The 13,850-nt window shown below is 40.0% G+C and overlaps 1 protein-coding gene and 1 long non-coding RNA gene across 2 annotated transcripts in view; one reads left to right on the top strand and one right to left on the bottom strand.

The window, feature by feature from the left end:
- The window catches only part of LOC122549603 (uncharacterized), a 113,720-nt gene that overhangs the window by 73,356 nt on the left and 26,514 nt on the right, over positions 1-13,850 (bottom strand). The gene's annotated exons all lie outside the window — the stretch shown is intronic.
- Positions 3,499-12,027, top strand: msc (musculin (activated B-cell factor-1)). The gene is made up of 2 exons (XM_043689208.2): positions 3,499-4,099; positions 6,952-12,027. The coding sequence occupies exons 1-2, from the start codon at positions 3,662-3,664 to the stop codon at positions 7,036-7,038; spliced, it is 525 nt and encodes a 174-aa protein (XP_043545143.1). The 5' UTR covers positions 3,499-3,661; the 3' UTR covers positions 7,039-12,027.

Below are 13,850 nucleotides of genomic sequence, written 5' to 3'. Positions count from 1 at the left end.
GCTTGTAGCTATAACCAAGTCCCTGATCAGCACAGAACAGATTCACAGGAATTAAACTCTTGTAATGAGGTCCATTTCTATTCGGGAACAAGTGTAAGAGATTTCATCGAAGCTCACAAAGTTCTGTCCCATTTTGATGTATGAATAGGGGAAGACCTTTTCGGCGGATCATCAGTGTAAAATAATAATGTTTTAATAATAATATCTTCACACAGGCGGGTGCTACAATTCTAGGGTAAGATTTTACCACGGCGAAAGATCACAATGCATTGTGACCCGTAAAAGGGAAGGATTTGCGGGAGTGGTGGGGAAATGGAGGACCCTGGGGAGAGCAGGGTCGAGGAGTGATGATGGCTTTGGACTGTTGAAACACAAACCGAAAAATAGTGTAATTGTTACACATTTTAGTGGAGTTTATTAGATGCGTTTCTGTGTGCGCTATTGTACAATATCCACGCTACATTATACACAGAAACGAATCTCCCTGATGATAGTACATAAGGGCACTGTGCACTTCTACAAGAACCGAACGGAATATTTCGTGCGCTGAATTTATGATATTTGACCATCCTTGAAACTTGAGAATGTTCTGCATTTTGTCAACATTTCAATGCACATATGGTTTAATGTGGGCCTCGGCGTTGTGAAATGCAACATTTAGGTCGAAACAGTATGAATTATTTATTTAAAGTTTTAATTATTTTGTTTGGTAACGGGGTGCACTTGAATTGTTAGAGCAACGTGTAGCAGGTTAGAGAGCTTGAGTATCATTAGTAGAGATCTACAGTCTGTTTACAAGTTAGCCGTTGGAGTATTTATCAATACATCTGTCCCTGGAAAAGGAAGATTGACCCCACTGGAACCCTTAGCCAATCGATTTCCTGCTTTCTTAAGACTTTGTCTCGGTAGATGTAACTGGATCTGAAAAACGTGGGGCAAACACAGCATCGAGCATTTCTGCAGGTTAAGCCATCCATATAGGGCTCGGTTTCCTTTGTCAACGGAGACTTCGTACACTGGCAATTCCTGATGTTTTAATCTCTGCCCCTTCCAGTCAAAATAAGAAACCGAAAAGGAAAACTCACCGTCAATTTAGTCGGGTACCTGAGAAAACCTCTGTTGACTATAAATGCCAGGAGAATTTGGAATTAATTTGATGAGATTTCCTTTTTTTTTCTGTTCACCTACTGGGTTTTATGACTCGAATATAAAAGACTACGCAGGCTCTGTCTGAAATATCCAAAGAAACCCTTTGTCATCAAACTCTTTGCAATAACAACTTATAAAGCCAAACAAATTACGGCAGAGGACTCTTTAACAGAAACCTTGTTTCGAAAAAAGACACTCGATCAACGTGTGTGATTTTCCGGATTATACTTTTTTCATAAGTGACTTTAAAAGTCACTTTTGTTTTAGTCAATCAGGATTCGACCACATTTTCGTTCGGGGGTCATCTCATTTATAAATGTTCGCTTATAAAATCGGACAGGTTGAAACCGTGGGACCAAAGAGCGGGTGGGGAGGTGCATCCCATACCCACACGAAAATTTATCGAGTTACTTGCACGGTCTCCTCTGACAGGGATTTGGTTCCATTCCCTGCCACAGGTCTGATCAGAGCCCGTTCCTTTCCTCTAGGCTGTCAGCCGCACGGTTATTGAAGAAAGGCCCAAGATAGGAAAGTGAGACTTGAATTCATTCTGAACTCGAGAGGGTCTCCACAACTGTCCACAAAATCAATCAATTCGGCCATAAATCTCCTGGGAGCGGTCAAATCAGAACATACCTGCACAACCAATCAGGGCTCCCCCCAACACTCTCAACTCTTCAGACACTAATGTCATATCTTCTGATAAAATCATCATTCTTGTTGTTAAAAGACTATATTAGATGCTAATCTTCTTCCCTTCCAATTAGATGCGTTCACATTCCACATGGAACATGTGCTACTTGCAACTGACTCCTAACTGAAGTGCTAAACATTTTTAAAAAAGCTTTACTTATCCTGCTTCACCGAAGTCAAATGGGTTTTTTTTTTAAATGATCTATCTTGGCGTTTCAGTGACACAGGCATTGCAGGAATACAAGGGGAACATCTAAAGCGTGAAAGAACAAGAATTGAACACAATCGTTTAGAAGCTACAAATACACGAAAGAACTCTGGACGCTGAGGAGCTGAAACCGAAGCAGAAGTTGCTGGAGTAATACAGCGGGTCTGGCAGCATCCGCGGGGAGAACGCAGGAGTTACCGTTTCAAGACAAATGTATTCAGACAGTCAACTCCTAAGCGAAACATTGTGTGAAAGGACGACAAATAAATTAGGATAAACGCATTTCTGGATTAGTGGTGCTGGAAGAGCACAGCAGTTCAGGCAGCATCCAAGGATGCTGTGCTCTTCCAGCACCACTAATCCAGAATCTGGTTTCCAACATCTGCAGTCATTGTTTTTACCTAGAATAAACACATTGTCGAGTTCTAGATTAGAATAGATTCCTTACAGTGTTTGGCCCAACAAGTCCATACTGACCCTCCGAAGAGTAACCCACCCAGACCCATTTCCCTCTGACTAATGCACCTTACCACTATGGGCAATGTAGCATGGCTAATTCACCTAACCTGCACATCTTTGGATTGTGGGAAGAAACCGGAGCACCCGGAGGAAACCCACACAGACACGGGGAGAATGTGCAGACTCCACACAGGCAGACACCTGAGGCTGGAATCGAACCTGCGTCCCTGGCGCTGAGACACCATGCTGCCCTTCAATTAACCTTACCCTATAGCTAGACTTCAAGTAAAGTTCCAATCATGCATTAAAGCATACATTTTTTCGGGAAAAATCATATGCCAATAATTTTGAATGTTTAGGGTTTAAGAGATACGATTCTGTCACATAATAGTAATTGAAGATAGTTCATTCAAAATATGGGTTTCATTCAGTAAGATTAAAGGAGCCCTGACTTGCCATTTACTTGTTGAAGTATTTGTATTTAGACGTACACTTTAAACATTTTTAAAATAAAATCTGAACTGAGGGTGGGTTGTTTTATGTTTAATTATATGGCCCGAAATTAAGAAGCCGTTTAAACGACCATTGCTGTAAACAAGTCGGTTGAAATCTCTGAAGAAGGAGCACTGGACTCGAAACGTTGACTCTGCTTTCTCTGTGTGTGTGTGTGTGGAGACAGTCAGACCTGCTGAGTTTCTCCAGCAAAGTCCCTGTGTTTGAGTGAGAGTTCGAATCCCCAACGCTGACGGAACGTACCATTTGGCACAGAAGTTTTTTAAAAAATGAGGTGTTATTTCAAAGTTCAGACTCCAGGCGTAAATGTAAGGTAGGAAAATGTTTAAACAGATCTTCAATAAGAAAGAAAATAAACTAAAAGGATGGAAGCGCCCCCCCCCCCTGCCCTTGTTGAGAGGAATTGAGTCTCTGTTGTAGAGTTTCTCAGTCATTATCAATTGAATGGTTAGATCCATATAGCGCAGGTACATCCCCCTGTTACAAAATGATAGTGGAAACACTCAGAACCAGCTGGAGGTGGGGTTTCATTTGTCGACAAAGGATTTTTTTTTGCATCGGTCTTTGGTATTTAACAAAATTGTACAGGGAATCCTTTTCCAGTTGAGGCCCATTTCAATTTTGCAGAGAGCCGCTGTCATGTCGACTGGATCTGTCAGTGACACTGAGGACTTGCGGGAGATGGAACTACACGGGCTCCAGCTCCGGTGTAACGGTTTCAAGCACGAGGCGAACGACACGGGGTTCTACATCTCGGCTGAAACCACCGACGAGGCGTGCGCCGACTGCATCCCCAAGAGGAAGAGGCGCCCGGGCGCCCGCAAAAAGCAACTGCCCAAGCGAGTCAAAGAGGGAAAACAGACTCAGAGAAACGCTGCCAACGCCAGAGAGAGAGCCAGGATGAGAGTGCTGAGCACAGCCTTCTCCAGGTTAAAAACCAGCCTTCCCTGGGTGCCTTCAGATACCAAACTGTCCAAACTGGACACCCTCAGACTGGCAGCTAGTTACATTGCACATTTAAGGCAAATCCTGGCCACCGATAAATACGAAAATGGATACGTCCATCCGGTAAATCTGGTAAGGAAATGTGAATGTGACATGAACTAAGATTGCAATCATTTTGATGATCACAGTAGTTGGGATTAACCCTGGGGCTGCTATTGTGGCAGGTGGATATCCCGTCTTTTAATTTCAAGTTCTGTCCAACAGGATAGTTTTCTTAAAAAAAAGACACAGGGCAAGTATTAAACCAGCACCGAGGGTGAGTTGCAAAGTAAGCGCACTTGTAGACGTAGCGTGTGAATGTTGCAAGTGAATTGCTTACTCTGTGATTTAACTTGGGATTACTGTTCCAGTCAATAACTAGCCTGTTTTTGCTCTGTCTGAATTCTCCCGTTACATAAACCTCTCCATTCCAACCGAGAGTCGAAAACAGACAGATGCCTCTTTACCGTCCATGTCGCACTTTGAAAAAAATAGCAGGATGTGTGCATCTGTGGCGGGGGGCGAACATGGATTATGGCATCCACAGCATGATATTAGTTCCACATTCAGATCTCCCCCCAGTAAACACGCAAGAGATCTCCATGAGGAAGTTTTCTTTTGAATACAGCGCGGCATTAAACGCTATTCCACAATGTTATGGGACAAACCAGAGAGATCTTCCAAAGAACAGTCACCTTGCCACTCCGAGATAAAAAAAAAGCTTAACATTTTCTTTCTCTCGCCAAGACATTAGCCACAAAATGTGGGTAACTCTGCCTGAGGGGAAACCTAACACAGAAGCCAGGCATGTCAATCGGATGTCATTCTGTCGCTCCGAAAGCTAGTGTGCTTCCAATTAAACCTGTTGGACTATAACCTGGTGTTGTGTGATTTTTAACTTTGTACACCCCAGTCCAACACCGGCATCTCCAAATTATAGATAATAGGGTCACCGTGATTCCAGGATTTCTTGTTGCTGATTTTATCGTCTGGTTACAGATTTTGTCAGCTACCAACTCGGAAAGTGGCCGGTTCTGAATACCAACATAGTCAAATTGTTTTAATGGCCAATCTTTTAATGTTTGAATTATGACGGTGGCGCATTATATAATTAGTCACTAATTACATAATGTGCCACCGTCATAATTAAAATATTAAAGCTTTGCCGCTTTAATAAGAATTAAAATACTTCAACTTTCAAAACAACACAACTGCTTTTTTCGACGTGTTTCATTAAATTATAAAATGTCTGTTTTTGAGCTAATTCCATTATGTGTCTATATACAATATCCTTTCCATCTTAGGGGGAACTGAATTCTGTGCAGCTGAAAGGAGGTCTCATGATTAGTAACTGGGATTGAGCAGGATTTTCACAAGCACTAACATTGCCTTGGAATTAGACACTACCAATTATTTGCATTTCTATTAAATGGGGACGTTTACACCAAGCTAAACATTTCTGTGAAGATTCCTTCAAGTTTTCATTTACAACAAAGGAATGTTGTCACTTAAAATGTGAACTCCTATAAAAAATAAATGCTCATCGTTTCCCGAAAGCTTGTCCGGATTAACTTCTGTCTGAGTCTCACCCTGCTTTGTTTTATTTCGAAGGACAGGCTTTTCAAAATTACATTTGAACATCTAATCTAAAACCTCTGGGAACATCAGTACTAGGAGCAGGAGTAGGCAGTGAATTCTACAGTTTCACGCCCTTTTGAGAGATGTAATCTCCCCTCATCTCTGTTTTCAATTCGCTATGAGCTCTCATTCGAGATTGTCCCACAGGGGGAAACATCCTCTCTGAGTCTGGTTTGTCAATCCCCTTTAGTATCTTACATGCCTCAATTAACTCTTCTCTCAATCTTCTAAACTCCAGACAGCATCGTCCTAAAGCCCTCTTCAGCATCCCTGGAATCAATCTAATGAAGCTTAAAAATGTGTTGGTGGAAAAGCGCAGCAGGTCAGGCAGCATCAAAGGAGCAGGAGAATCGACGTTTCGGGCATGAGCCCTTCTTCAGGATTCTCCTGCTCCTTTGATGCTGCCTGACCTGCTGCGCTTTCCCAGCAACACATTTTTAAGCTCTGATCTCCAGCATCTGCAGTCCTCACTTTCTCCTAATCAATCTAATGAACCCACACCAATCTGGAGTATCCCAGTTAAGGCTTCTTGTTGTGATGCAAAAGGAAAGGACTTACTGTTCTTGTAAACAGCCAAGAAAACAGCACAACTGTAAACTTCCTGTTCAGGATAACATTGTAACGAATAACCTCCCAGAGTTAACTGCTTACAACAACCCTTAACAAATGATTTCGTATGGTTTACATTTGTACAACTCCATGTGGTCAGGAAATGATGGGTTACCCCTTTGAACCTATGAATCTCTATGGGCATTTGTCGGTATTGGTCCAATTATTGAGCGTCTGTTTGATAATTCGATCTTCCAGGTTCTGCCAGCTGATCGGTTCAGAAATGTATCTCGTTGATTCTTTTTTGCAGCAAACTTATTGCAAGATATTGCAAATTATACAGAATCTTTATGTGATGTGGAGGTGCCGGTGTTGGGCTGGGGCGGAGAAGTTAAAAATCACACCACACCAGGTTATCAGGTTTATTTGGAAGCTGGTACTGTTGGACTATACACTGGTGTGGTCTGATTTTTAACAGAATCAGTATAAGTTGATCTGTATTCCTTTTGAATGTTATTTCATGCAGAGTTGATTAAAGAGCTCAAAACGCGGAAACACAAGTGCTGGCTGGGAAAACGGGCTTTGCGAAAATATTTAGCTCCTCGCTGTCACACTGGGGACCAGAGGAATATTTCATTCCGAGGAACGGTCACTGGACCCGAAACGTTAACTCTGACTTCTCTCCACAGACCTGCTGAGCTTTTCCAGCATTTAGTTTGTGAATATTTTGCCCTAATCCTCTTGATTTCACTTTTCAGACCTGGCCTTTCGTAGTTTCGGGACGATCAGACATGGACAGCAAAGACCTCACAGCTGCGTCCAGACTGTGTGGGACCACGGTGTAGCTGCGACATCCTCTCACTGCTCCCTGCTCTCTGAGCAGCGTTCCCTGCTGTCTCCCCAGACGGAGCATGTGGGTCTGCCTCAAGTGGCCGAGCTCCCGCGGTCCATCACCTTTCGATGTAATTCCAGGCTTTCGTCTTTTAACTACACACTTTGCAGGACAAAGCTCTGATTTGCGGCAAAAAAAATGTCTCGAGTTGACGATGGATTAGGAAAACATCAGTGGTAACAGGATAGCCCAGAGGGTTGTTGACTGGGAGATACACAGGATGCAAAAACACACACACACACACACACACACTAAGGACCAACGGTGGATGTTTACATGACAGGATATAGGATAAGGCACGAACAAACTACAGTGAAAGTACACCCAGTATTAAAACAACCATTATTAATAGAACGTCGCTAGTTTTAAATCTGAGATGGATTATTTTTTTGTTCAGTAAAAGTATGAAGGGATATGGGACAAAGGAGGCAGCCCACAGATCAGCCGTGATTGAATGGTTGGAGAGACTGATGGCCCTGATCCCTGACGAGCAGTATTATCTTGCGATATATAAATTGTGGAATGATGACCACAGTGGGTAGCAGAAGGAGCAATCTATTTTTCCACAGTACTGCAGAGTTATTTTTGGAATTTGAGTCAAGGTGCCATTGTCCTGCTGGCTTCCAATATTTTGTTACAAATTTGTACTACGCCTATTGGTTTCACAGGTCGGCGCAACATCGTGGCCGTTTTCGGGCCTGTACTGCGCTGTAATGTTTCTACAGCGCACTCACCTCTCAGCCCTGCTTTCCAGGATTATGGTTTATTCATGATAGTGTACAGTTTAGTTTTTTATATAAAAATTGATTTTTTTTACTGTAGTTTTGTTTGAAAATAATTTTATATGTGGAAGCAAGAGCACTTTATATGTTTGCCATTAAAATATCAATTAGTGGAAGATTTTACCTTAAAAAGAGCAATGGATTTAAGGTTGTTAGCAATAATATCTCAATTTCAGTGGGATTTCCAAATGTTTAATTCCTAGTTTCTTTTGACCAGAGTGCTCCCAGTTGCTGGAACCATTTTTCATCTTTTAATCGTGACTGATTATTTTAGTTTTGATGTGTGAATTTGGTAACTTTTTATTTTGGGAAAAAACACGCTGCAATGTGTAGGATCTACAGGATCCATTTCAGCCTTCTTTGATCATGTCTCAAATCTGCAGCTTCCATTACCTAGGCACACAAGGTTTGAAGATACATGGGAACACCGTCATTTCCTAATTCCCTATTAAGTCTCACATCATCCCAACTTGGACATATATCATGATTCCTTCATTGGCATTGGGTTAAAATCTTGCAACTCTTCCCCCAAAAGCAGCACGGCGGCTCAGTGGCTAGCACTGCTGCCTCACAGCGCCAGGGACCTGGATTTGATTCCACCCTTGTGTGGAGTTTGCACATTCTCCCAGTGTCTGTGTGGGTTTCCTCTGGGTGCCCCTCCCACAATCTAAAGACGTGCAGGTCAGGTGGTTTGGCCATGCTAAGTTGTCCATAGTGTCCAGTGCTGTGTGGGCTAGATGGATTAGCTATGGGAAATGCATGGATAGGGTATTTGGAGGGTTGGTGTGGACTCGATGGGCTGAATGGTCTGTCTCCACACTGCAGGAATTCTATAATTATCCACTTAATGTTAACTAGGGATGAGCATCAAAAATGTGGCCTTTGCTTGTGACTCTCATACCATAGGAATGCATTTCAAAACTCCTCCTCTCAGATGTCACAACACTACAGAATGTGCCCTAACACCCGTGTTCTTTAGTATTTTGTTTTTTCCACAGAAAATTGTAACTTTTTTGTTGATAATGTGTGGCAAACTCTGTATTAAAACATCTGAATAAAACCCGGTGAAACAATATTTTTTAAATAAAACTGCGGTCAGCTTGACCAAAATATTTCCTTTTGATATGTAAAAGGTGCTAAGAACTTTAACCGTTTTAAAATGAATCATTAAAATATCTGCAATGTGAAGGGTTGCATTTTAACTTTCTCAAAAACCCATTGACTTACAATTTGGACAGCATTGTTCAAAAAGCCAGACTTTCATTAATAATTCCTTGACCTCAGTTTCATTCCAGTGGTGGTAGGCAAGTATGAAAATAGCTTTCTGTTCAAGTGATAATGAAAGTAGAACTAATACCATACCTCTTTGTGTGTGATGAAAGTGGTTACTAATTTTTATATAGTGCAGTTAACTTAATAATTCAGTATTAAGTAACTTTATGTATCCCAACACATTGAAAATCAGTTATTAGTCATTGAACATTATGGCTCCAATTCAGAGAACCACTGCAAATAGGGAAATAGATTTAAATAAAACAATTCACAGAAGCAGCAGTGTATAAACAGGAGTTATATAGGACTTGCACTTTCAGGAAAAAAATGTAAGTTATGTTACATTGCTAAAAGAATTAACTTTAACAATATATTAACTTTGAAAATGTAACAGACAAATTTAACTTTCTACTTAGAAATTGTAATTTTCCACGGCCCTTATCTTCTCCAATATCAACCACTTTCTTATTTCCTGTTCCATTATGCAGTTGCTACTCTTTCAGCCAACTTGCTTTCATTTGCTGGAACTCCCTCCCTTAACATTTCTCTTCTTTTAAAGATAATGTGGAGGTACTAGTGTTGGACTGGGATAGACAAGGTCAGAAGTCACATGACACCAGATTATAGTCCAACAGGTTTATTTGAAATCACAAGCTTTCGGAGCGCTGCTGTGTTGTTCACCTGAGGAAGGAGCAGTGCTTTGAAAGCTGGTGATTTCAAATAAACCTGTTGGTCTATATCCTGGTGTTGTGTGACTTCTAACATTTAAGGAATTCTAGAGTTGCTACAGATGTGCTGGGGCTGTTATAATCAATTATTTTTTTTAAAAAAATGACTGCCAAAGCTGCTGTCTCTCACTTGCAGTGCTCACATCAGTACTTTCCTATTCAATTAGATCAGGAGAGGTTGCTGTTTGGCATCACGAGTGGGGAAGTTAGATGGAGCTAAAAGGCATAGCATAGGTCACAAATTGAATGGAGGAAAGTGAGAGTACAGGAAAGGCTGAGAATAATAGTGTTAAACCGAATCTTATGGCACTCAACGTGCTTATAGGCCACATTAAGTTTCGTACATTAATGTAAAATAAGAGTAAATGGGATGAGATTAAATAAGGACGACCTGGAGCATGCAATAGCTGAATTTCAGTGTATAACCAATAAGCTAGTGAAAGAGTGATCATTTTAAGGTAAGGTTTGCAGCTTATTTAATCATTTGGCAATCCTTTTACCCCAAGTTAAAGTAAAGTATTATTCCAAAATAGAATCTTAAAACAATTTACTTTGAATGGCTCTGTACAGTACAATAAACCACAAATTATGTCACATATTCAGATAATAAATGCATTTGCAAACCACTATTTTCACTGGTTTTGTTTAATTTATTTGTTGTAATTAGTCATGAAAAAAACGCTTGGAGGTATGCTGTACAAAAATTAGTCTTTCCTTACATTTGTTAAAACATGTTATCAAGACCCAACACTGAGGTGATTCATAGAATTTTAGCAAGATATTATTGGCAACATAGAAACTCTATACATTTAAATGATAAAATATATAAATATATATTTTTACAATAAAGTTTATTGTTCTGTTTGAACTTCATTCATCAGATATATATACATATTAAGAACTAAAATGATATTATGATTTATTTAATAAACAAGATGGTTTTAAGATCTAATTAACATTTGCTTTAACAAATGCTTCCTTTCCTTGTCTTTGTCTGTTCTGGGACTGCAAAATAAATACCAAATGAGGGATGAGTGAAACTATGAAGAAGAAAGTAAGTAATTTTGATATGCAATATTATACATTATGTGTAAGTGACAGTTTCTAAGCTTTAGCTATTGGATTTAGTGATTGGATGGGCATATTGAAATGATAATAGTTGTTCAGGTAGAAATGCAAAGCAGCATCCTGAGCTCTAAAGTTATTATAGAGTGGCGCATCAGATAGCAGTGATGTAAGTCAATGAGCTGTCCAGAAGCTAAGCATAACATAAACTTTAGCATAATTAAATAAGTAAATACAATGAAACTAGTCTAAGATAGCAGCAGAGTGTATGTTCAGACCGCAATATATCACATTTTGTTGGTGTGATACTATCCTGAGCAAACATGTTGCAGGAAGTGTCTCCATCTCCGATCTCTTCAGTGTCTGAGTTAGACTGCAAGCTGGAGAGAATTTGAGACATAAAGGAAGTGGAGGAATTTCTGAATTGTTACACCCAGAATATTGTCATGCCCTAGAGGAGAATACAGTTTCAGGAAAGCATGAGTGTGACTCATGGGAAGCAGGCTAATGGTGATTTGGGAGCCATTGAGGAGGAGGTGCTTTAGATGCTAGTCCTCCCAAGTGGGGAGGCACGGTGGCTCGGTGGTTAGCACTGCAGTCTCACAGCACTAAGGTCCCAGGTTCGATTCCAGCCTTGGGCGACTGTCTGTGTGGAGTTTGCACATTCTCTCCGTGTCTGCGCGGGTTTCCTCCCACAGTCCAAAGATGTGCATGTCAGGTGAATTGGCCGTAGTGTTAGGCAATAGTTAGAGGGAAATAAGACTGGATGGGTTACTCTTTGGAGGGTGGGTGTGGACTTGTTTCCACACTGTAGGGAATCTAATCTAAAAACAGGTATGATCTGTGAGAAAGGGAGCTGAGCTGTAATATAGTCAAAGAGACGTTGGTTAACAATAGCTAAGGAAAAAGAATAGAACCGAAGTGCAGTAGAGATGGGCGACTCTAAAGTTTGTGGATACATTGCAATCTCTGTCGCCAATAACAAGTATCAAGTACGGTATAAGTTGCAATGGATGGGAAGAAAACCGAAAAATGAGAAAGGTGAATACAATTGTTGTGATCTGTGATGGAATAAACGACATAAGCAGGAAAGGGGGAGAGCTCTTGTTGAAAATGTCTCAGGAGTTTAGCTCGAAACAAAAAAAAACTAGAATCTCAAGTGTAGCAATCTTATCCAAGTCACAAGCAAATTGACATGGGAGCAGACAGATCAGAAGAATTGACATGAGACTGACGGGCTACTGCAAGAAAGAAGTATTCCTTTCTATGGGAGACTCACACTACCTCTACAAGAGGAATGAGCTCTGCCAGTGGGGTGGGTTTCACCTGCTATTGAATGAGACAGTTGTCCAAACAGAAAGGATTAATAAGGAACTACAAAAGAATTTAGACAAGGGGAGGGATTTACATCAAATGGAAGAAACCTAAACATAAACAAAACAAGGCAAGAGAAAATAGGTTAAGAGTAAAGCAATGGAGGACATTGATGGGGACAGAATGAATAGTTTTACTGAACAGGAGTTTAAAGGATGGTTAACCATAGAGTGAGAGGAAATCCTATGAGTAATAAGTTTGAATGTTTGTAAAACCCTTCGATGTCTATAATAAAGTAGGGAGCTGGATGCAGTCATGGATTGGGTCACTTGATTAGAAACATTAACTCTGAGATCTGTCCACAGATGCTGCCAAACCTACTGAGCTTTTCCAGCAATTTCCAATTTTGTTTCTGACTTACATCATTCGCGGTTTGTTCAGTTTATTTTATAGATTGAGAGGAACTGGATATATAGGGATGACTGAGACATAATCACAGGATAAATCAAGAATGGGAATTAAAAATTGCAGATATATAGAAAAAATAGAGACGGTATAAAGGGAAATAGTATGTCAATATTTATGAGGATAACATAATGGTGGTAGAATTGTGTAACATAGACATCAGCAACACAACCATAGAAAACACAAGGATAAGGTGATGATGATAATCAATAGTGGGAGAGATGAGACAGAAGAAACATGCAAGTTAGGGAACTGAGGGGAAAACCATGAAAATTAATTATGGGGAATGTTATTGATCTTGATAATTAATTGGAAAAAAAGAGAAAAGTAATGGGGATAAGGAAAGAGTTCCCACAGTGTGTACAAGACTTGATTTAGATTTAAATGCATACTTAAGACAAAAATTAGAGTTTTAGAATGCAGAAAATCTGAATGTGAAAGTTTGAGAATAAAACATGGGAAAATAAAATGAGTGAAAATATTGGCTATACATTTTTTAACCTCATGGTTCATTTAAAAAGCTGTTGAACAGAGTGCACAAAAGCAACATTCTGCTAAAAGGAAAGAACCAAGAAATCACAAGTGAAGCTTCCAGGATGAATTGAGGCATAAGAGAATAATTGATGTTTAGGAAAGAGGCTGATGATAAATACCTGGGATGCAGATAAGTGCAAATGCAAGGAGATTAGGAGGAAAGTTTTAAAAATGGGACATATAATAGAAATATTGTTATATTCTCCATCAGGATCTTTGACTTTTAAAAGGAGATTCAGTTGATAGCTGAAATAATGGCACAAGTTTTATTCTTTTTTTAGAAAACTCAATTGCATTAATAAATGACTAAAGGAATATTGACTCAACACTCATGATTTTGTAGACAAATTATACTTTAAGTTACAGAAATCAGCATTTACCTTTTATACTTATGAGAGCCCGATGAAGTATCATGTAGATTCAAAACATTAGCTTGCTTTCTCTCCATGGATGCTGCCTGACCTGCTGTGATCTCCAGCAGTTTTTGTTTTCAGTCAAGATAGTTTTGATATCACTGGTTAAAACCATTGATGACTATTTCTTTGTTAGGGACAGTTCAGGAGGGATGATCTGTATCCTTATTGTCTCCTGTGTTTGCAGCACCC

Source organism: Chiloscyllium plagiosum, unplaced genomic scaffold, assembly GCF_037043375.1.
Source record: "Chiloscyllium plagiosum isolate Xiang-an unplaced genomic scaffold, Cpla_swu_hap1 HiC_scaffold_4, whole genome shotgun sequence".
NCBI lineage: Eukaryota > Metazoa > Chordata > Chondrichthyes > Orectolobiformes > Hemiscylliidae > Chiloscyllium > Chiloscyllium plagiosum.
This window is presented reverse-complemented; position numbering and strand designations above follow the sequence as displayed.